The sequence below is a fragment of the Rhododendron vialii genome, chromosome 12a (assembly GCF_030253575.1).
Source record: "Rhododendron vialii isolate Sample 1 chromosome 12a, ASM3025357v1".
Classification (NCBI taxonomy): Eukaryota; Viridiplantae; Streptophyta; class Magnoliopsida; order Ericales; family Ericaceae; genus Rhododendron; species Rhododendron vialii.
This window is the reverse complement of record NC_080568.1, coordinates 20,285,247-20,309,554: the sequence shown is the minus strand read 5'-3', so window position 1 is coordinate 20,309,554 and position 24,308 is coordinate 20,285,247. Positions and strand designations below refer to the sequence as shown.

General features: G+C 37.2%; 3 protein-coding genes across 3 annotated transcripts; 1 reads left to right on the top strand and 2 right to left on the bottom strand.

Moving 5' to 3' along the window:
* The first annotated feature begins 641 nt into the window (after window positions 1-641).
* Window positions 642-6,102, top strand: LOC131311034 (glycosyl hydrolase 5 family protein-like). Its single transcript, XM_058338349.1, has 4 exons — window positions 642-1,117; window positions 3,888-4,135; window positions 4,386-4,909; window positions 5,435-6,102. The coding sequence occupies exons 1-4, from the start codon at window positions 719-721 to the stop codon at window positions 5,938-5,940; spliced, it is 1,677 nt and encodes a 558-aa protein (XP_058194332.1). The 5' UTR covers window positions 642-718; the 3' UTR covers window positions 5,941-6,102.
* Window positions 6,103-6,775: 673 nt separating this feature from the next.
* Window positions 6,776-11,632, bottom strand: LOC131311246 (proteasome subunit beta type-7-B). The gene is made up of 9 exons (XM_058338608.1): window positions 11,488-11,632; window positions 11,212-11,373; window positions 9,107-9,248; window positions 8,887-8,983; window positions 8,723-8,792; window positions 8,532-8,636; window positions 7,807-7,905; window positions 7,592-7,679; window positions 6,776-7,136 (listed from the first exon to the last, which is right to left on the bottom strand). The coding sequence occupies exons 2-9, from the start codon at window positions 11,353-11,355 to the stop codon at window positions 7,057-7,059; spliced, it is 825 nt and encodes a 274-aa protein (XP_058194591.1). The 5' UTR covers window positions 11,356-11,373; window positions 11,488-11,632; the 3' UTR covers window positions 6,776-7,056.
* Window positions 11,633-15,153: 3,521 nt separating this feature from the next.
* Window positions 15,154-22,543, bottom strand: LOC131311541 (cytochrome P450 86B1-like). The gene is made up of 3 exons (XM_058339038.1): window positions 22,397-22,543; window positions 19,302-19,462; window positions 15,154-16,664 (listed from the first exon to the last, which is right to left on the bottom strand). The coding sequence occupies exon 3, from the start codon at window positions 16,660-16,662 to the stop codon at window positions 15,244-15,246; it is 1,419 nt and encodes a 472-aa protein (XP_058195021.1). The 5' UTR covers window positions 16,663-16,664; window positions 19,302-19,462; window positions 22,397-22,543; the 3' UTR covers window positions 15,154-15,243.
* Between the last annotated feature and the right edge of the window lie 1,765 nt (window positions 22,544-24,308).

Genomic DNA, 24,308 nt, shown 5'->3' with positions numbered 1-24,308 from the left:
ATTGCTAGGCTAGTTAATTACTATCTCATATACATATACAATCTTATCCGTAATTTATTAGCATGAGTGATTAAAAATAGAGGAGTCTATATAATAATGTAATACCTTGTTTTTATAGTCTGGTGGGTTAGGTTGAGTTAGAGTGTGTTCTACTAACTAAAAAAAATATTTGTTTTGTAAATAAATATTTATTTTTTGAATTGAAGGTGATGTATTGTAAAAAAATGAATTGCTTCGTAAAACAAAAAATAAATATTTAAAAAATAAGAAATTTAGAGGAACGGGGCCTTGGAAATCCATCATCGGACTTTGTTTGTAATATAAGTAAATAATACTTATTAAATAATCATATTAACAACAAGAAAATAATATTCCCTCCGTCCTAATTTAAATGTCCCCTACGGTTTTTCGAGCATTTTCGAACCCCAAAAAATATATTTTCACATATTTTTTATTTTCTTATACTAAATTTATTTTCTTATTTTTTATACCACATTGAGTACTTTAATTTGGTATAATAAAAAAATACTACGTAATATAAAAAAAAACATTTTGAGATTTAAAAATGCACGAAAAATCATAGGAAACATTTAAATCGGAACGAAGGAAATACGTATAATCAAACATGTCCATGACAATTATTACCCCAGCCTCTCACATATAAAATGAGAGTTTAAGAATTTCCTATGTGCACCCAAAGCAAAGAAATACCCAAAACATGGGAAGGCTCCTCTCTCTCTTCTTCCTATCCTCTTTCTCCCTAGTACTCCTCCTCTCGCCGGCCGCGGCGCTTCCACTCTCCACCGACTCCCGGTGGATCGTTGACGAAACCGGGCGGCGGGTCAAGCTGGCCTGCGTGAATTGGGCCTCCCATCTCGAAGCCGTGGTGGCGGAAGGCCTTAGCAAACAGCCCGTGGACCTGATTTCGAAGCAGATCGGGTCCATGGGCTTCAACTGTGTTAGGCTCACTTGGCCACTGTTTCTGGCCACGAACGAGTCATTGGCTAACTTGACTGTTAGAAAGTCGTTCACGAGGCTTGGGTTGATCGAATCCGTTGCTGGTTTCCAGGCTAATAACCCCTCCTTGATTGATCTTTCTCTCATCAATGCTTACCAGGTACGTATTTTTCCTATCTTTTCTTTTCCTGGAAAACTGTGGTTTTTTATGTGGGGAGGGAAAGGAAAGAGAGGAAGAAGAAAGAAGACTTTCGCTTCTTTTTTTTTTTTTTTTTGGCTTTTCTCATTGGTGTGTTTCGTCATTTTGTTTTGTTTTACTTTTTATTTTAATAACCGAATATTCAGATCAATTTAAATGAAAAAAATATATATCAATTAATCTTGAGAGACCTTAAAAGTAGTATTAGACAGTGACCGAAGAGTATTTTTGCTGACCGTTGGGATTGACCCAACGAAGCCTGGAATCTAAGCTCGACAGCGGCGGAGCTAAATTGAGGGTAGATGGCACAGGCCACCTCGATTTTGTATATAGTGCTATTTTATACTTATAAATTAGGCACTTATGGATGTTCAAAAAATTTAGTTTTCTTACATAAATTATGGAAGAAAATAGTGATTTAAAAGATGATTGGTTCGGATCATGAAAAAGTATCTCAATGACTTTAATTTAAATACCACATAGAAAATTGAATCAAGTAGCTATTCGATTATAACAGAAAAACAAAGATAAGTATTGTACTCACTTCACACTTAATCCTTCACTTCCATATTAAATGGTCTAAAAAACCTGCTAATTAGCATTTGCGAAGAATATTCAATTGACCCAAGTAAAATTAAGTTTTTTTTTTTTTTTGTCCAATTGTTAATAAATTAATCAAGCCCAACGGCTAAGATAAGCTTGAAGTATCGTCCACTACGATGATAACAGAGGTGGCGAAAATGACGCATTAGATAAATTAATTAACTTCCTTGTTCTTTCACGCTACTTCAGCGACTAATGTTTTAATTGGTTGATTATGAAATGAGGGGAGAACCAAGGGTTGTTTAAAAACTGATACTCTCATGTGGTTTATTCTATGTGAGATAGGTTTATCTCCTTGACATTTTATACAAAACCAAACAATCCCTTACAGTTCGAGGACTTCAAGCCAGGGATGACAAGCCAGGGATGATAAACGAGCCAAACGAGCCTAGAGGGTAGTTGATAAGCTTGGTTTGATAACCTAACGAGCTTCAAAAATATGTTTGAGCTTAACTTGTTTATATAACGAGCCGATCGCATACAAATTTTAATCAAGACAAACATGAGCCTATCCAAGGGCGAAACCAGGAAATTATTCTGCCCTGGGTTAACTCAAATTTTTTTCGGTGGGCAAAACAGTGAATGCATACGGACAATATGAAAAAAATGCTCCCATAACAAACCTTGAACATCAACAAATCTAAAAAAAACGCTCCAGATTTTTAATGCTATTCCTTTGTAAGTTAAACTTAAAAGAGTAAGATTGTAAGAACCAACATTTTAAAATTTAAGCACATCAACCAGTGTTCTACATAAACTAAATCAATAAAATTCTAAGCACCCCAGTCAACCAGTACTCTGCATTTAACAACATAAGAGCAAATCTAAGCACTAGTACTCTGCATTTTACAACACAAGCACAAATCTAAGTACATCAGCCAGTGTTCTGCAAAATAAAGGTATACTTACGGTCTGAATTTTGGATGGTGGGTTGGGCTAAAATAATTTAAATTGTAATTTGACATATAAATTTCTTCTTTTTTTTTTTTTGGGTTTTTCGGAGGAGACTTGGGCTACAGCCCAAGGTAGCCTCCCTTTACTTCTGCCCTTGAGCCGATATCAAGTAGCTTGAATTTTTTTCTAGTACATAATAAGCCGAACGAGCCAAGTAGTAACTTGTTCCAGCTTGGCTTGGAATCTTAACGAGTTTCAAAAAGTGTTCAAGCTTAGTTTGTTTATGTAACAAACCAATCTTGAACAAGCTTTTAATGAACAAACACGAGCTCAGACTCGAGTAGTTTGGTTCGTTTAGCAGCCCATTACTTAAGGACAGTGATGGACCTAAAATTTTGCATTAGGAAATCGATCAGATATTTACTGTAAGTCTAATGGTAAAAAGTTTCTTGTAAGAAAGTAGGCAGTTAATTTCATAAGTATTTAGATGATAGTATCTTATTTTCCCATTTCAGACCATTTATTGTCCCAAAAGTACTTTTGGGCGAGTGAACGTGTAACTTCACCTGATTATCAATAGACAGCAATTCATTTCTTTGAGAAAAAAAAAACCTGAGGATGTGAAAATAATTACTCAAAATTTCATATCTTATAGTACAATCGTATAAGAATACCAAAGCAATTCTAAAAACTAGAGTGTCCTGCTTCTTCTTTTTTTGACGAGAGAGAGGGGTACCATGGCTCGAAGCGCCGACATGGCAAGGACACCACAAGAGTGCCATATATGACTAGAAAACTCAGGGTGGTCAATTGTTAATAAGTACATTTATTTGATGAGACTAATAGTGAAGAGGTATACAATTTCACAGATTAATAATGATCGGATTTATAACCTCACCCTCTATAGTATTGTATTTCCCCACATTGTGTGATTATATATCCGAGTCATCTCTGCTAGGGGTCAAGAATATTTTGAATGTATAGTCTAGTAAAATGCTCATTTCAGGTGAATCAGGTCAAACAAAAAGGTCCCCAAGGATAGTAAACCAAAACATAAAGTGGATTTCACCTCCCAATAAGATGGCCAAAATGTCCTTATTTTGCATAGAGGCTGCTTAGATAAAAGGATATTTTAGTCCCAAGTCTTTTTGCTTAGACCGTAGGCACTAGTAAATTTCGGCCTAAAGACTTTGTTGATGGTCATGATTTTGAGTCATTGAATTGAATATCTCAGGCAGTGGTGTCCAGCCTCGCAAACAACAATGTGATGGTGATAATGGACAATCACATAAGTAAGCCAGGGTGGTGTTGCAGCAACGACGACGGAAGCGGTTTCTTTGGGGACCAGTACTTCAATCCCGACCTTTGGATCAGAGGGCTAACCCGGATGGCCACCATGTTCAAGGACACTCCCAATGTTGTTGGCATGAGCTTGAGGAATGAACTTCGTGGGAACAAGTCGAACGTCGATGATTGGTACAGGTACACATACAGGATTCAGGAATCTAACATAGTGATGGCGTGCTATTTATATTATAACCGCGAATATTTATGTTCTTAAGAAACCACAACTAGTTGGAAACTTGGAAGTTCTAAATGTTGACATTAGTTCATTACTACGCGAGAACTTAAGTTTCCCTACCCCACAGAACTGAGGTACCATAGGAAACTCTATGCATACCCTAATCTAAGTATCTAACTCCTTAATAATGCTCACAAAATCTTGCTATAGGTACATGCAGAGAGGAGCTGAAGCAGTGCATGCTGCAAACCCAAATGTTCTTGTCATTCTTTCCGGCCTAAGTTACGCCAAAGACCTCTCCTTCCTCCTCCAGCGCCCTGTGAACCTAACGTTTGCCGGAAAGCTTGTGTTTGAGGTGCATTGGTACTCGTTTTCCGACGCCTACGCATGGGGAACTGGCAACCCTAACCAAGTCTGTGGTCAAATTGTGGGTAATTTGATGAGGAGGGCAGGGTTTGTGGTGGACCAATTAGGGTACCCATTGTTTGTGAGTGAGTTTGGGGTGGACCTAAGGGGTGTAAGTGTCAATGACAATAGGTACCTAGATTGTTTCATGGGTACGGCAGCTGAAATGGACTGGGAATGGGCTTTGTGGACCCTTGCTGGGAGTTATTACTTGAGAGAAGGGGGAATTGGTTCAGATGAGACTTATGGGATCTTGAATTGGAACTGGTGTGAGGCAAGGAATTCAAGCTTCTTGGATAGGATCTCTGCCATTCAATCACCATTCAGAGGTAAGCAAAACAAACAACCAAAAACTACTTTCAATCATACTTTTTTGCACCCTTTTTGAGTGTAACCTATTTCTCGCTTCGACCCTCGAATTTCGTTTTATTCCAAATTGGTCATCAACCATTTTTTCATTTCCAATCTTACCTGCTGACAGTTCTCACCCAATTTTCTAAACAAAAACGCCACGGGCCATTGAAACTCTTCCCGCACTGACTCGTGAAATAACTTTTCCACTTTGATTCTTGAAGTATTTCTCGTTTTTGAATTTGACCTTTCAATCGAATGGCACATGGCTTTTTAGTTGAAACAACTTGACAGCAGTTACCAACTCCATCACATCGAAAAATTTCTAGAAATTTAAAGAGCACATTTGGCAAATCTCCAGTTTTAATTGTCAACGAAAGAATGGAACTATACTTTAGAGGTTCAAATCTTTGTTGATCTCGAAAACTAATACTGTTCCTCTTTAGGTCATGAAAGACATCCATACCTAAGTGGCTTTGGTTTTGGTTTTGCTTGGCATGCAGGGCCAGGATTATCAGAAGCCAAACTACACCAAGTGATTTTCCATCCGCTTACTGGCCTTTGTGTCCTAAGAAAGTCACTGCTAGAACCACTGAAGCTAGCCCCATGCGCAGAGTCTGATGCTTGGACCTACTCACAACGGAAGACACTGACAGTAAAGGGAACATATTTCTGCTTACAGGCAGATGCGTTGGGAAAGCCTGCAAAACTTAGCATATTTTGCAGTGATAACACTTCAAAATGGGAACAAATCTCAGATTCAAAAATGCACCTCTCATCCCAGCTCGATAATGGCACAATGGTTTGCTTGGATGTAGACCCTGAAACCAATATTATCGTCACGAATACTTGCAAATGCTTGAGTAGAGGAAATACGTGTGAACCGGGGAGTCAGTGGTTCAAAATTGTTGATAGCACGAGGAGTAGTGGTGCTATGACATCTTTCAATCGGTTAAACTCAGTGTTGGATTTCTTTGGACCGAATATTCTTGAGGGGTTAATAGTTTGAGAGCAATAGCTGCCGATGGTGAAAAGACTATTCGACACAAGAATACCGATGAAGATATTTAATGGAGTGCTACATCTATAAAGCGGGAAAATCATGTAAATAGGGATTGATATTGCTCTGCTAATACTATCTTAATCATGAAAAGCAGCAGTTTGTTGTCAAGTATTTCTGGTTAATATTGACTACTAATCTAGAACACAAAGCCGTTTAGTCCCAGTAACATCATTCTGAGGTGCTACAATTGAAAACAGAGTTGAAATTATGGCTAAGATGATGAACAGTAGCGACAACTTCTTGTATGATGGATTAGACTACAGTGAACGCTACTAATGCTTGACGCAAAAGCTGAAAACAAGATTGTAGCTAGACGCATAAGCTGAAAACAAGATTTCAGGTCCGAAACTGCTTCTACAAAATAACCCAAAATCCAAAATACGCTTATAGAATTTTGGGTGAACACTCCAAAACTTCTTTTTAGAAGCTATAAATCAATATCCTCTCTGAATAAGCTGTGGCAGACAGCCACTAAAGATTGTTTGCTCAGAAGTAAACTTGAAATTTGACCGCGGATTAACGCAATCAATGTCAACATCACACAACAATGCAACATTTTATTACCCGCCCTAAGTGACATTTTCAGACAGTGACCGTACAGCTTCATTCCAAAGCATCTGTGGCAGACAGCCACTAAAGATTGTTCGCTCAGAAGTTAACTTGAAATTTGACCGCGGATTAATGCAATCAATGTCAACATCGCACAACAATGCAACATTTTATTACCCGGCCTAAGTGACATTTTCAGACAGTGACCATACAGCTTCATTCCAAAGCATACTTAAAGAGTAAAAAACGCATCATATATTATTCCTGTTCCCAACATCAAGTATTGGATTGCATAGTATTGAGTACTGCATAAGCCGAAAATGCACAAAAGACCATTTGGCACACCAAGATTCCATGTTACCTCAAGACCGCAAGTAACATAAAAAGGAACTAAACTGCGATGTTAATTGTAGAAAGAAAACAACTTAGTTTAACTTGACAACTGATACAGTATGAAACTAAATAGTGACACAAGTATGTAGAACTCAATACAAAATAGTCAACCACAGTAGCTCATTCTTCCATTGCATCACCACCTCCTTCAATTACTTCCACCATTTCTTTCAGTGGTGTAATCTTTGTCAACAGGACCTCTGAAATCACAACCAAATGTTACCATTAGAATATAGTTTCCCTCAATCAAGGAAATACAACATGGAAACTTGGCAATAGAAGCCATAAATTAATTGTCTGTGTGGATTCTTCTCTATCGACTGTCATACACTTTTAACCAGAAAAAGAAATACTCCGAATACCAAAATCATCACATTTCCATAATAGTCTACCAGTCTATTGCCACAATTGAGAAAGAGAACCAAGGATGAGGTTAGCTGGCATATTAATGCAGCAATGATAAAACGAAGGTTACTTCTAATAACCATTTTCAGTTTTTCTAACAATCTCAATACCATTAAAGATAACCGACATCTTCTATTTAGTACATGGAATAATAAGACAAAGCCCTTTAAAAGCTAATAGGATGTAAGAGTTATATAAAGCAACCCACACGTATCAACATGAAGACAAGGTTTAGGACAACATCACTAACCAGTCTTCTTTGAGAATGTATAGCCTTTTTCATTGGTGTAGGTACGGGGATTTGGTGACTGGAGGTTTCTCAGGTACTCTGTCTGCCCCTGTAGGAAAAAAATATTGTGAAAGGGGGTTTAGAAGCTATTCTGCCCGGAAAGAATCAGGAGATTCAGGACTTCATGCGCACACAGAGAATTTATTCGTCCAACGGATGTCAGTGAAATAACAGACCTTGGTAATTACGCAAACATCTACATTGCTTCCACTTCCCAAGTCATTGAATATGCCAGAGCAAATAGCCTCGGTCACCAACTTTACTCCTTCATCCCTCTACAGAGAAATATAGGTACACTCAGATTTTAAGCAAGAATTTTGATGGATGATGATCATTCATGAAAGTAACATTATCCCACAACTTCAATGTTAATGTAATCCAAACTTTTCCCAATGTGGATAAAACCCTAATCTCACCTTTAAGTTAGGGACAAGACTTCACCATTCCGGGAATGTTAGCCTAATTGGCATCTCCAGTTGATATCAACTTAGCATATCAAATGCTTTAATGGGATTCCAGGAATTAGATACTCTTGAATCTGTTTCCTAGATTACATCCCTTGTGAATCAAAAGGACCCTAAGTCCGTGTCTGCTTCAGGGATTAATGATATAAGAGAAAGGGAATGGCAATTTATAACCTCCAATGAACCTAAATTCTGTGTGAGTGAAGCTTTAAATTATTTCCACTACCCTTCCCCCCCGCCCCCGCCCCCGCCCCCGCCCCGCCCCCCAAAGAAAAGCTACCTATTGGATCTATTCTTTTCTGTTCCCTTTATCCTACAAAAGACTAAGCTACATGATTAATATCTTTTTTAACACAAAGGAAAACAATATTCCTTCTCAATTATCACTTAACTTGTAGAACTCTACACACTCCTACGAATCAGAATACACTACTTACAGTCAGCCCTTCACGGTACTTCGATTCAAAAACAGCCATAGCAGCAAGGGAACCAGAACCCATAGTTGCAAATGGTAATGTGTCTGTTGATCCATGTGGGTAGATCTGGCAATCATTTAAATATATAGTTAGATCTGTAGCGTGTCATGAAGCATGATAACTTCAGATTCCTGTTCATAGAGATCACTTACAGTATGCAAATGTGGCCCAGTGACATCAACTCCACCAAGCACCAAAGCAGCTGAAACATGACCTTGGTAGCTGGTTCAGCCAAAAGAATCAGGACATCTTGATATGTAATCTCCTAACAAAAGCTCTCCTATATCTAGAACAACCATGTAACATCTACACGTACCTAAAAAGATGAGACTTCAAAAGACTTAGAGCTGTCACAACCCTTGATTCCCGACTAGTATGATACCGGTGTAGCTGCAACTGAGAACTAACCATATCTAGAAAAATAATAACATTGAAAATTAGTTTAAAAAAAACAAACGTAATGTTGTAGACTTGTAGTAGTAGTAGCACAACTCCATCTGCCAAAATTCCGATACATAGCATGAACTTGAAATTACCTGTCACTGCCTCCGTATCAGCAGCAGTCCCTGCTCCACAGCAATAAATATTGGGTGCCATATAGTGGATTTTCTCACAATTCTTATCAGCAACAATGGGCCCTTCAGTAGCTCTTGTATCCGCACCAAGGATAACCCCATCCTGAACATAAAATGTGATCATCAACGGAGAGTTGGAGAAGCATCTACAAAGACAATCGACTCCAAAAATCTATGAATCAAATAACAGTATGCACTGTGAACAAACCTAACATGGAGGGCAGCTACAACACTAAAGTCAATTTCAAAAGGAACCGATCTATTTGTCCTATATGTTGCAGGTGTCAAACTATCTGACACCTCAATCTTTTTTGTCGAACTTCCAGATTTTCAACCTCTACAAACATCAAAGCAAAGGCTTCTCCCTGGACTCTGCATTGTCATTGTGAAATCATCTAATTATTCATTCCTTGATTCATTGCAGGTAATCGCAATAAATGGGCAAGTCATGCATAGCTGGAATAATTAGGCAAGAGGGCTTTACATGAGATATCACCCAAGGGTTTACCATTATACATGCCTAACTCCCCTCACAGGCTCATAAATCACTTCCATGGCAGAGATTGAGAATCCATTGACATAGGATTCATTTAAATCTCCAGTTTTTGCCTTTAGCTGAAGAGGAGTTGAACCGAATATTCTCAGTTCTCTTCTTACCTCTTCTGCTCATGTTGAGAATTGGGATATGTCCAGAAATACGTACCCCTCCGTCCCATTTTGTGTGTCCACCTTTCAAATAACCCATGAAGCATCGACACTTCAAGAGATCACCGTATCCGTGTTAGACATCCGGGTACACGCAGGGACACGTGGGGGCACATCATGTGACGTGTCCATTGCATTTACCTACTTTTTTATGCGGGGACACACAGGAGACACATGGAGACACGACAAGGTGATTTTTATATATTTTAATAGCTTTTCTGCGGTAAAATATTTGTAACTTCAAAAAGTATTGGGCCAAAATTATAAAACATGTGTGTGTCTATAGGCATTCACCATTGTTCTATAATACAGTCCACAGGAATCATAACCCAAATAGTTAGTGGTTACAATGTAGGTTCGCATAGCTAAAGAATTACTTCGAACGCCTCATTCAATGTCTTACAAGTGTGGAGGAAGTTAACTTTTTGAATGTACTTAAACGCTATCTTAAAATATAGATGACGTCCATGCAAGGTGCATGTGCCATCAATTCTGACAGTAATTCTAAAACAAAGAATCAACCCCAAGGGATTGGTTGAATGGAGGCATGGCTGCAAAAGAGGCTACTCTCCCAAGTTTTGCAATTCGACTACATCCGCCTGCCAAAAACCATTGGAACTATTGGAACCATTTACCTGGTGATTATCTTCATGACCTTGGGAGTTCGATTAGTGAGGGAATTAGTGAGGGCATGCGTAACCTGACTAGACACTCGGTTACAAAGAAAGACATAATCAGGAAAAATTTGCACAACTCTAGCATTCATCAAGTTACAAAAAAAAATGCTGCAATGCTCTCTAAAATCCTTGTTATCCAGCATCCACCAACACCATGATTTGGTGATGCTGACTTTATGACCTCGCTATAGCATGGCCAAGCTAACAAGAGGATGGTTCTACGGTTTGGGTTCAAGGAAATTGTTCTAGAGATTAAAAACGGCAGAAGTTAAAGTCAGATACAATCCCTGCGCAGATACATACTAGCAGATGTTGCAGGGATTTTTCCAAAAATACTTCCCAAACATAAGACGCAAAACATTTTCACTACCTCATGAACAATCATTGTGATCTATTTCACCCTAGGTAATTGCATTGTTGTGCCTGAGCTGTGAGGGCTCCCGCCCCACAGACAGTTCCATGTGGTCCCAACTTTACCTTGACTTATGATGCCTCAATAATATCAGAATCTGATAAATCGGCCCGAGAATAGCCATCCCAATGCCAAAAAATATTCTCTAGTGCAGGCAAATAGACCAAGTAATGAAGTTATGGAGACAATAGATGACAACTCGGAGGCCATTAGGTTATATCGAACCGCAGCGAAAATAGGAATCACATCGAACAAGAAAACTCGACACGAACCTCAAAAATTAAGCCGACAATAGTAGTTCCTGTTTTGAGAAAAGACGGAGGTTTGAACCCTTTGTTGGAGAGCATCTCGTTCCTTCTACAATGGTCGAAGTTAAACCCGCCCTTCATCGGAACATCTACTGCTGCCTGAGACATTTTGCAATATTGCACGACCTAACGCATAATAGGAAATTTAAAAGATCAATAAATAGCACAATTGCATCTTGATGCTAACCATTAAACACTAAAATCAAACACTAGTTTACGAAGGAATTACAGAGTACATACTTCAATGCTTCAAAAGCTCACTGTGAATGGCGATGTGAAGTTGATTTGGGTCGAAGATCTGGTAGAGAAAGAGAGAGAGAGAGAGAGAGAGAGAGAGAGAGAGAGTACAATAGCAGTGTCTTGGGGCATACGAAATTGGGGTTTGGAATTTGCCAGACCGGAGTAGGAATGAAAATTCGGTTGGGCTGATGTTTGTGGCCCGGCCCGGATCACTCAAGTATGGACTGGACCAATGAGTTGCAAACCCAATCCGACTCGTTTTCACAGTGGCGGGATCAGAATTTTTTATTTATTTTTAATGGGGGTATCTAAATATAAAATTCAAGAACATGAAATAATTTCTGTTAAAAAAAATGTATAGGAAATAATTTTTTTAAATATGAAAACATAATGAATGAAAGCTAACATATGTAATTGGACTCTATTGATGAAAATTTCTTAACAATCCATGAATTTAGAAACTCTAGTGTCTCTTCCCAAAAGAAACAAATCCCCAATTCCCCATCTCAAAGCCTAAAATGACATTTGATAAGAAAAAATAAATTCCCTCTAAATAAAATTTTGAGTATTTTTTAGCATTTTTGAATGAAGCTCACTTATTTTATACTGTAGGTATAAAATAACTTTAGAACATAAATGAAAAGTTCAATTTAAGTTTACCGGGTAAATTAGTGAACGCACTAAGGATGGTGCCAATAACATAGAAACATGTTGCTTTAGAATGTATATATCCTATGGCCTCATTTGATTAGTGGATTTAACTGCCTGGAATAAACTAACTATATCTAATCATGAGTTATCCCACAGTTGATTCTCGAAATGACTGTCGGGATTATTTATCCCAGAATTAATTTTATCCCAATAAGGTGAGATTACGAAGGATTAATAAAGAAGGGATTATTTTCAAAAATATTTCGATGATATTGGGATTGATTTCAAAAAGCGTTTTCAAAATTATGTTCTTTAATATTAATTTCAAAAAATGTTTTACAAAAATTTTTAAAAAATGATTTTAAAAACTATTTTGTTTGAAAAAATTTCTCAAAAATTTTCAAAAAAAATTTCTACTAGTTTTTTTTTAAAAAAAAAAAAAATTGTTTTCAATTTTGATTTTTCAAAAATTAGTTCTAAAAAAGCTTTTCCCAAATTAATTTGCAATACCCAAAACTATTTTTTAAAACTATTTCTTTTTCAAAACTTTCTTTTTTTAGAAAATTGTTTTTCAAAAACATTTTTTAAAAATACTATTCCTTATCCCGTAAATAATCCCATGCGAATCAAATATGAAATTGGGTGAAATTAGAGATGAAATTAATTCAGGACAAATAGTCCCTAGATTATTAATCCGATCTTTTTCAGTCTGCAAATCAAACAAGATCTATATGTAAAAGTGTTACTGGTTAAATAGGGGTGCATGTCGCGCCATCTCATAACATGGGTCTGCCGCTGTTCTCACATTGAACCTATCCGGGGAAACTTCGCACAAGATAAATTAAGACTTTGGCAGCAATGATCGAGCACTAATTCCTCAAATGTAGGGAGTTTGGTTTAGATGAAAAGTTTGGAAGGTGAATTTGAAACTTTTAATTATTGTGGTTCATCTATTTCATCTTTCATTAAGCTTAAAGATCGATGATGCCTTCGCAAGATGCAAACAAAAGAATGAGTTACCTTCTTTCTTTTCTTTTTTCTTTTTTTTTTGTCACATCCATTTGAAAATGTAATATTTCTCATAGGAAGGTGCAAGGATCAACGATTTTGGGTCATGTTTACATAGGAGTAATTATTATGTTCCCCTGGTGTCCCAGACCCCTTATCCACCTCACATTGTGGTGGGAGCCACACACTTTGTCTTGGGTCCTTTTGGTAGGAAAATTTCAAGTAGCATTATCATTCACTTTGCTACATGTCATAATGTCAAAACGAGATCAAGCAAAATTGCATAATCGATCAATTTGATAGATGGAAAAAATTTGGAAAATAATGAGGAACAAGTCTTTTAACTTCTTCAATTTTCTTCTCATCTCGATCTCTCTCTCACATAACCGGCTAAAACAACTAGTAATGGGGGTGTTGCAAGGCAGCTATCATGGTTGACCCATTTTGGGACTGGGGGGCTCTGCTACCTCCATGGCACAACAGCCCCTAGTACTAAAACGGCAACGTTTTGGTGAAAAAAAAATCTTTATTTTCTATTTGCAATCTTATGAAGTAGAAACGTGATTATGAGAACCTTAGAGATAAAATTTAATTATGTCTCTTTAGAATAATATGATTAGAATAATAAGATCTTTGTATCGGTTCAAACCGAGTGAAAATTGGAGCACTTAATTTTTTTGAGACGGTTATATACGAACCGGTGCAATAATTTTGTTATTCTTATCATATTATTTTAAAGGGTCATAATTATTTTTTGTCTTTAGGACTCTTATAATCACATCTCTGCTCCATATGGTCCTAAATAAATAGCATATACTTAATATGAGAGCCCTAAAGATAAAAATGAATTACGACCTTTTAAAATAATATGATCAGAATAATAAGATCTTTGCACTGATTCAAACGGAGTGAAAATTTGAGCACTTAATTTTTTGAGACCGTTTATATATTAAAAAATATGGTTAAAAAATTAAGTGTTTTAATTTTTAATCCGTTTGAACGGGTGTGAAGATGTTATTAGTCTGATCATATTATTCTAAAGAGACATAATTAAATTTTGTTTCCAGAGCTCTCATAATTACGTTTCTGTTCCATAAGATTGCAAATAGAAGATAATGATTTTTTTTTAATCAAAACGTTGCCGTTTTAGTGGGGGCTGCTGTGCCACCCCCTGGTCGGTACCTCAAAAATACTCTCTTTAAAACTACTGATGCTCAAATTTGTCATTGACCTCTAATGCTACTTTTTATAGGGGAATTGATTTTCAAGCTCTCTTTTTACCATACTACTTTTCTGTTTTTATGCACATGACTGTAGAGCATCCACAATGGTAATAATCAAAACCAATAACTAAAATGTGTCACGTTAGTATTTGATTATCCATTTAGTCCATAATCAAACTTAACAACCTCTATCTTCACATTGGTTATTTTTGCATCCCTAACAAAAAAAAACCCCCACAATACACAATGTACATTTGTCTAATCGCAAATGAGTTCCAATCACGCACCCGACCACACCAAATTATTTGTCTCAATGAGACGATTCCAATGTGGGGTGTTTTTGAGTTTTTGAGTTTTGGGTTTGGTTATTGAGTTTTGATTATTGGTAAAAGTTGTTAAGTTTGGTTATGGAATGGATGGAATTTGGTTATTTGCTAAAAGACTTGTAACTTTGTTTATTACGATATGGATGTTTTTTGAGCATTACTATTAAATTTGATTATCTATACTCATTTACTTATTACAATGGGGCTGCTCTTACTATACTACAGTATATCTGGAGGTGCTCAAAGTGAACTAATGAAAAGGGTAAAATTATATTTTCAAGTGAATAAAAATAGAAAAAAGGAGTGTGGATTGTAAAAAAAATAGTGTAACTACCCATCCATTGTTGCAAGAAATATACGTATCATGCCTACAAGTAGTTACTAATGTGTCTTCATGACATGTTTCTAATGAACATTGGATTAAAACATACACAAAAACTTCCTGAACATTGGATTGTGGAACAACATCATCCTCTCTTTATTCTCTTATTTACTTCTTCTCACATCTCACCCCTAGTTCTCCAAAACAACAAAACACAAATCCATATTCATATTGAGCTCAACCTAGGCACCAAAGTCACCAACAAACCATGCTTCATATAAAGTGTGGTAGTTACCTTTGGAGTTGCATTTTGACCTTCAGCCACCTTAACAGAATACCTTAACAGGACAGAAGCAGCCACCATTTTCATCTGCATGTAAGCAAACTTCTTCCCCACACAAAGTCTAGGCCCGGCATTGAAAACCGGATACCTAAACTGATTCTCACTCACAAATTCCCCGTTCTTTATCCATCTCTCTGGCTTAAACTCCAAGCAATCCTTCCCCCAAATGAATTCCATTCGCGCCATTGAGAAAAGCGAGTAAATTACCCTAGCACCCTTTTTCACAAAAGTGCCATCTGCGAAAAAATCGTTGATTGTGACCTCTTTGAAGTCAATTGGAACTGGTGGGTATAGTCGTAAGGCTTCTGATATTGCTGCTTCCAAATACACCATTGTCTTTAGCTCTTCTCCTGTGAAAACAATTGTGTCCACTTCCTTTTTCCCCTTCCTTTGATTGATAATCCCATTTAGCTCGTAAAGAATCCTGTTTTCGACTTGTGGGTTTATGTCAATAAGCCAGAAAAACCATGCTAAGGCCACTGAGCTTGTGTCACGCCCAGCTAAAATGAAACTTATGCAGAAATCCATAAGTAGTTTATCAGTGAAATGAGAATTTTGGCCTTTTCTACTCTCCATAAGTCTTGACAATAGATCAGACTTATTTTCCAGGCTACCAGTTTTACTCAACTCTACCCTCCTGTCTCTCACAGTCCTCTCAGCAAAGTCATGAACAACTCTCACAGCTTCCTTTAGCCTTTTCTCAAATCCCAATTGAAAAAATTTAATCGGCTTCCACACAAATGGAGGCACCATGAATCTGATCAAAGTCATTTCAGTGGCTTCCTCAAAAGCCTTAGCAAAAGCAACTTCTGGGAAGTCTATAGACAAGCACCCTGGGTTGATTCCGAATGCTGCTATGCATATGTTATCAAACATAAACCGAAGAAGCACTTCCTGTAAATCAATGCAGTTTCCCAACTTCACCACATTTTCTGCTACTTCAAGCAGTTTCTGGTGCACCAAAGCTTGTACAGTTTGAATCGAGTATTCGACAAAACGGGTGGAGTGCATTTCGGAAATCGCAGCTTTTCGCTGCTCTTTCCATGATTCCCCGTCGACGTTGAAAATACCATCCCCAAGCAAATCATGAAACCTTTCTCTGTAGTACTTCCCTTTTGGAAAGTTTTTGAAGTTTGTTTTGAGCATGTACTCTATTTTTAGTGGATCAGAGGTTATGATCCCGTGCGACCTGCCCATCCACATTCCCTTGTAGTTGAATGTTCCATTTGTCTTGATCAAAGCTTTTGTGGCCCAATCATGGATATGGTTGAAGTGGAAGAATAAGGATGGTATGATCCCCATCACTGGCCATAACATGGGACCCTGGCTTGTGAGTTTCTGAATCACACTGCTTAAGGTGAATACAAGTAGCAGAACTATTGCCATGTCTGAAAAACATGTGTGATCAAACAAACTTCTTAACACCTCCATTATTTGCTAATTTGTGAGAGCAGAGGTAGGCTTCTCAGTTTAATACAAGAACCACCATGGAGTTACATGGCTTAATATATAGAAAGGGTGAAAGAGCTCAGAAGTGGCCACCCAATCTGTTAGGTAACTAATTGTAGTCAATGCACCTATGATCCATCCACGTACCAACTACCATGAGAGAGAGTTCGAGAACAATTCCAGTAGTGTCAGGTAGATTTTTCCGGACTTGGGGTTTGGGGCAACAACATTCAGCAGTGCTCAATCTACACGGTCAGGATTTTAAACTCTTCCCTAAAAGAGTTCTTTCAAAATCCGGACCATTGATTGCCGAGACAGACTGGCTTTTAAACTCTTCCCTAGCCGTATTTTCCTGGGTGTGATGGGAACTGGAAATGGTCAATTCTATTCTTCACTAGCCAAGGGAACTGGAAATGGTCAATTCTATTCTTCACCATCCAATATTATCAAGTCAACTGATTGCTTCTTTTTACTTTCTTCGGTTTAGAGTGGCCAATGTGAGGGTACTCTTGAAAGCATAGTTAGTTGGACTGCAATTTCTTTCCTCTAATTGAAGTCAAGAATCTGAGCAAATCATATCTTAAATGCTGGATATGATAAACTGAAGAACTCACATGTTAAGTTGGCCAAAACTTAAATAAAATTCTGTTCATGAATAACACAGATAACTAACATGGATTAATTGTTTTTCCATTTGAAATCTGTAAGAGGGTAAACGGAATGGCGAGGGAAAAATAGTTGGCACTTGGCAGTTGCCGACTTTACCAAGAATGGCATGAGATCATCATCAGGCCAAAGAGAAAGTTGGCCATCTCAGACTTGGTATCTTAATTTGGCTAAAGTCTTTCTTTCCAGTTAGTAGGACTTTGAAGCACCATTGGCTTTGAAATGAAGTCTGGGTACTCTTTTGCAAATTCAGGGAATTGCTTAATTTTCTCTTTTGAGGCACATTACAGGAAACAAGTCAGCCTGGTAGCTGGAAAAATTATGAGATGGATATTGTCCATTAATTCCTGCATTAATTCAATTATGTATTCAGATAATCAAAAGACAGTTACACGAGTTCCACATTTTAGTGCTTAGGTGGATTGGAGTGCACGGATTCTCCCTTGTCTCTGTCTCTACCGCAGGATCAAATGTCGATATACTCATCATCTGGTAGAGAAAAGGTTTCCGAAAAAAGAAGAAAGAAATATGGCAGGGGATCCTGTTTGAAACTTGGAATGGAATGTTGCTCGATATGAAGTGGGAAAAGGGCCGGATTAACCTTCAAAAGTGAAATATAAGATTCCCCATTATTTTCTTCAATAACTTTGCCTTCAAGATTATAGTGGACTTTGAAACTGTATTTTAGGCATGAATCCATGTGAGAATCTTCAGTAGTAGTAAAGAAAATGGTAAATACTTAAAGTGAAAAAGCTCATGTTTCTTTGGTTTCCCACATTTCTCTTAAAATCACTTGGTGTTAGGGGGCATCACTTATGCTGTTTATGACATTCGACATTGTACCCGTGAGCCTATTTTAGAGCAATAGTAGGGAGCAGAAATGCGTAGGTCAACACTATCTTTTCCTCTTTGCAAGTCTTTCAACAAATCTGTAATCCAAACGCAACCTATGAGAGTTTTGCTGAAAGCAACCTTATATGCTGTCATTCATGGCCTATACTTGTCAATTACAACTTCCTGGCCTGCCATTGGAGCAAATGAGACTTAATAATTAGCTGCTGGAAACTTGCAAGAGATCTTTGCTCTGTAGTACTCCTGCCTCTAGTTTTGTTGAATTCTTTACCTTTTCTCTTTTCCTGTTCCATTAATTGGCTAAATGAAAATGTGTTCTGTGTGTCACACTCCATAGGAAGTACATAAAGAGAGAAGTACATACATTTGAAGCCATATCAAGAGCTTCTACATTAGCTCTGCTTACTGTTAGATTTGTTTTGTACTTGGTACAGCCACTGTTTTTTTGAGGGAGGAATAAATGAAATGTGACTTGACCAAGCAAAGTAGGGAACATGTTTGCCTTTTTTACTAAAGTCGTCCCATATAAAGCAAAAGAGCAAGGTCACAAGGCCATATCAAACCTATCGACCTATAAGCTTTAGGCGTTTGGCCATGAACTTTCTAGGAAGTGAAAACTCAAACAAATAAACAAATGAAAAAAAATTACAAAAAGAAAGTACAGAGAAGGAAAAAGGTCAAAGACGACAACAAACACACCATTTCATTCTCCAACCAGCTAAGGGCCAATGGCTTCATTCTCTAACCATCTCCCAGACATGTCAAAGGCAAAAATGCCCGCATTCAGCAAAGAATGGAAATGACTTCTAAACTTTTCACTGATATATTTGCCCCAATTGCAATTGGAAACAAAGAAACACCATAGATCAGAAAACATAAGCATCTTCTCTATGAATATGCTAGTGTACAAAAAATGTATCTCAAAGAACACCTTCTGAGGTTTGAAATTGCATGAGGTGAAAGAAACTTAGTACCTGCATGTAAGCAGTTCAAAATATCCGGAGTCAACTCTAGTTGTAGAAGTGTTGGATGCAAGCCAGCAAATTGAGCAATAGGGTTAAACGGCTACATCACTAACGTTAGGAAAGGTAACACATTTGAAGACTTTGCACTTCGAACATAGGATGCATCCAATCTGCAGGCAGTAATGAGGTAAATAGTTAGAGGAGGGGGGGTGTGTGGTGTCCATATCACACAGACATGTTGCAAACAAGCAAGATAAGGCCACCTACTTATATTTGAACTCCAAGACAGAAAGTTTCTTACAATTGCATTTTTTTTTTTTGTATTTAACTTCTTTTAACAAATTACCAAGAAGACTAAAAATGGGAAGTCTAATACAAGAAGCTACTGCCACTACAGAGCATGGGAAGGGTCAGATGTGTGCAGCCTCACTTCCACATGCAAAGCGGCTGTTTCCTATCTCAAACCTAAGGACATGTACATCAGCCCTCCAGCCTGTTGTGTATTACGATTCTTGTAGAATTCCACTGAAATAAAATAACCTCCATTGGCTTAAGGAGTCAAACATCTATTTTTCCGTTCACCTGTTTTCTGTGTGTTTCCAATATGTACTCTAAGAAACTACTTACAGCTTTGCAAGACGGACAACGACGGTAGATACGGTTGTTTGCAGATTTCACATTGGTTTTCTGGCCTTTACAAAAATCACAAAGTAGCCATCCAATTCCACCGCAAGGTTCACACATACTTTGTGGTTCAACCTTTCGAATTGACAAAAATAGAACATAGTAAGAAAGAGCTCAAATGCAAGAAGAATTAGAAAAGAAAGAAAGTTAAACAGCAGCAAAGTGAGAATTACATTCAGAGCCCTCAAAGATTTATGTGATCTAGGAAGGAAGCAAACAAATAACTAATGCGCTTAAGCCAACAAAGTCTGCAAAATTATCCTGCCCTCAGTATTTATTGAATAGTATTGCGCGTATAGGTTTCTAACATCCCTAGACTACTGTTAAACTTTGTACAAAACAATATCAAATTGACATTCTTACGATTTCTTTAAGGGTGTATTGGATAAAGGACTCGAACTAGGAGAAGGAAATGGAATAGTTGAAGTATTTAAAAGAAATGTACATGAAAAAAGTGATTGGGTAGTCCTATGAAACTGTTTTCTATGACATAGAAATAGGAATACCTTCTGTTTCAGCCAAAACCGTTGCTTGATGGCTAAACTTAAAATTCCTTTTTCTTTACTTTTTTTTTCTTCTTCTTGAGGACATGACTTCTTAACCGAAGCTAACTAAGTTTCGGAATAAAAGACTGCGTCCTCATCAATGATAATGAGTTAAGGTCTTTTGAAATTTTTTTTCCTTATGTTGTGTGCTGCTTTTTACATATTAAAAGATGCTCGAAAACGTTTATATCATTGAAAGAGAGCATATCTCACACCAACTACTTCAAGAATCTTTCACTTCTTTGTAGCTTTTAAAATACCTTATCCTTACCCTTTTCACTTCTGAGTGTAACACTTGGATAAATCATCATGCTATTGTTCACTTTTAATTCTGGTGTAGTAGAGAAATGGACAAGGATAATAGATGAATCTAGGGGATTGAGACTGAAGAAAGCTGTTCTTCACCGGGTCTCAAGGGATAGAAATAGCAAGCGACTCTCTCATTTCGTTAACAGTGCATGTATAGTCAAATAGATAGCTCATAGGTGGGCCTTAAAAAGGCAAATAACACATCTACTGCAACAAAGATGGCCCATGTGAATTGCTAATAAATTTAGGTCCTACTATTACTTTTCCTGAGAACGAACAGAAAATTAGATCAAGTCAGTGACCCACTTAGCCTTTAAACCTCTTAGCACTTGCATCAAACTCCTGAGTTTTGGAAAAAATATAGGTTTAAGGACAACGTGAGGACATTTACAACTGCATATCTTGGTCATCTGCTGCATTTACTCTTTCAGTAGTCGCTTGCTTGCTGGTCCAATTGGGTAAGAATAAATACTAAATAGTATAGTTTGTCCCTCTGAGACTTCACCTCAACGCCAAGAGGGCCAAGACAGTCATCAACTATATCCGTCAACAGGATAAAGCTCAACGTTGATGAAGACTGCTACGTTTTGGTTAAGAAACAAATGTTGTTGTCACGTACAATACCTATGTTTTCAATTATCACGTAAGAATCAACTGCAATAGCACCATGTTCCCGCCGATCAAAGAAAAAAAGCACCATGTTCCCCACTTAAAAATCCTTGGCACATTTGTTGATCTGCTGCAGTAGCAGTAGAATCAGGTTTTGCATAGATAGTTTCCCCCATTACCCCCAACAACTCATTGGATATGTTCAAACCAATGCTATCTAGCCATGAAAATGGCATAAAATCAGGTGCTATGATCGAATCATATTGGTAGTACATAACTGTTAGAGCGTGTCCCACATCGGTTAATAATCACCTCTAAAACTAGTATATGAGCCTGGGCTGGGCGGCCTCTCTACTCATTACCAATTGGCTTTGAGTTGGATGCTTCAAAATGGTATCAGAGCTAGGCTTTCGGAGGCTTTTGGACAAGACTCTATGTTGTTCATAGTAGGATACCCCGTTGATGGTTGATTGTTGTCGTATGTGTTGAATCGTTTGTTTACCTCGCCAATTGTGAGTCAAAGGCCGCACGTGCAAGGGAGTGTTAGAGCTTGTCTTACATCGGCTCTAAAACTAGAATATGACCTAGGCGGCCTCTCCACTCATTGCCAATTGATTTTGAGTTGGATGCTTTAACAATAACAAATGCCATTTGCCTCATAACCACAGCTTTTTCTGGGACATAAACCGTAACACTTGTCCCATAAGCACGACTATAGGGCGTAACCCACATCACTTGCTCCAAAACCACAACCTCTTGGGCATAAGCAAGGCCAGTTAATAACCAACATATATTACTTCCAACAATAACTTAATATTTTCGATTGGTTACCAGCCCTCATGTATACAGCCTCTACCTGTTTAATAACCAAGAAATTGTACTCCCTGCAAAAAATACACATATATCACACGAGAGAGAGAGAGAGAGAGAGAGAGAGAACTATGATATAAAATATACCTGGGGCTCGATTTGCTGAAGTGGTGTGCAATGTAGAGGTTGTAGAGAACGCCCCTTTACTGACGAGGACGATGATGGCTCGAATACACCAATATTCATCTTCTTCATCACCAGGAAATTGAGCCTTGCAGAAGAAATGCTCAGAGCCAAAGCCATCGCTCCTTTCTGGAGTACTATTTCTCCGTAGGAATATTATCTTAATACGCCCATCTCCACTGTTTTTGTTTTTGTTAAATTTCACTGACATCTCCCCAGGTTTCTGGCAAATGTAGCAACCTCCCCTAGTTTTCTGACAATTAACCTGACATTCTCGTAGCTCTAAAAAGTGTACAGTTTAATTATTACTCCCTCCGTCCCATAATATTTGTCCGGTCCGCAAAATGGAGACGTAAAAATAATACAATTTTTGTAAGAAAAGTTGAAAAAAAATTCAACAATTTACTAGATCTTGAAGAGTTCTTTTAACTTATGAAAAAAATTTGAATTTTTTCTTGAAAGAAATACATTATTTTATAGTCCTCGTTTTGCGAACCGGACAAATATTATGGGACGAAAGGAGTAAAGTGTTATGATAAATCAATGGTTTTCATTAATAAGGCTTCGTTTATTTCGATGTAAAATATTTTTTGAAAAAACAAACTTTCATTCCGTTCGTTTAAGAGTTTTGAATTTTAGATTCTAATAATTATTTTATTTTTTTTAATCATTACTCTCATTTTTCTCTCAAATCATTACCTATATTTTTCAATCATTACTTTATTTCTCTCTACACTCATTACCTATAAATTCAAATCCAAAATCCCAAAACGAACGAGCTCAACTTTTATTTTTTTGTGTTTGGTTGGCACTTAAAAATATTTTCAAAAATCAACAAAATAGTGGAGAGAGAGAGAGAGGGGTGGAGGGGGCCTTAAACGGTGAAGGGATCTGAAAATATTGGAATTGAATATGGGTTAGGACTGATGATGATGAAATTAAGTAATGAAAATTGCAATAGAAGGTAGATGGTTCATTTCTAAAAATAACTTACGAAAAATTTAAGGGTAAGTCATTTTCATTCAATTAATGAAAAATCTTTTACATGTAAATTTTTTTCTCATTTTTTACACAAACTAAGCCCGGAAAATCGATAAAACATTTTATTGGAAAATATTTATGCCCAAACAAACGGAGCCTAAATGTTCCCTCAATGGGCCCAAAAAATGGCGATTGCACCTGGACCATTGAGAAGCCATCTCCGGTGAGGCCCAACCTCACTCATTTTACGCTATTTTATTGCAAAATAGGTTTACAATCCTGGCTATTACCAGATCTTGCAACAGCCACAGGTTGGTTCCAAAAATTGAAATTTTCCCCTGGTTTGGAATTGATTGGTAGGGTTCAATTTGAATTTTGTAGCTGGTCTTAGATATCTTCTTTCTTGCATCGAGGCAAGCTCACATTAGACCAAAGAAAAAATTTCGGTAGAAAGTATCGAGCAGAGTACTCTTGTATCAATGTTATCTAAGCGTTTGGTTTAGTTGGAAAGTTTAGTGGGTAAATCCTAAAATTTTAAATGGTGTAGTTCATCTCTTTTGTTATTTAACTCTCACATTAATTTGAGAATGTAACATAGAGGGACGGAGCCATGATTTTACCCTAACAGTTGTGAAATGTATACTAAAAAAATAAAAAGATGCATTGCAATATGTGTTCAACACTTGTTTTCTCAACGAGTCAATTATTTTCCTGACCGTGATTACCTACCACATCAATTTACACAAATCAATAAAACTGCTTTTTTTTTTTTCTTCATATAGTACAAATACCATCTATTGCTCAATACAAACTCAATAAGGGATTCAAAACATTTAATAATTTCTCTAACTTTAATTGAATATTGAAAAATTGAAGAATACTAACCTTTTTCCTA

Coding starts and splice junctions, on each gene's coding strand:
- LOC131311034 (XM_058338349.1), top strand. CDS start 719: ATGGGAAGGCTCCTCTCTCTCTTCTTCCTATCCTCTTTCTCCCTAGTA. Junction 1,118..3,887: donor CTCTCATCAATGCTTACCAG/GTACGTATTTTT, acceptor TGAATATCTCAG/GCAGTGGTGTCCAGCCTCGC. Junction 4,910..5,434: donor CATTCAATCACCATTCAGAG/GTAAGCAAAACA, acceptor CTTGGCATGCAG/GGCCAGGATTATCAGAAGCC.
- LOC131311246 (XM_058338608.1), bottom strand. CDS start 11,355: ATGTCTCAGGCAGCAGTAGATGTTCCGATGAAGGGCGGGTTTAACTTC. Junction 8,984..9,106: donor TGATACGGAGGCAGTGACAG/GTAATTTCAAGT, acceptor TTATTTTTCTAG/ATATGGTTAGTTCTCAGTTG. Junction 8,793..8,886: donor TTGAAGTCTCATCTTTTTAG/GTACGTGTAGAT, acceptor TGGCTGAACCAG/CTACCAAGGTCATGTTTCAG.
- LOC131311541 (XM_058339038.1), bottom strand. CDS start 16,662: ATGGGGATCATACCATCCTTATTCTTCCACTTCAACCATATCCATGAT.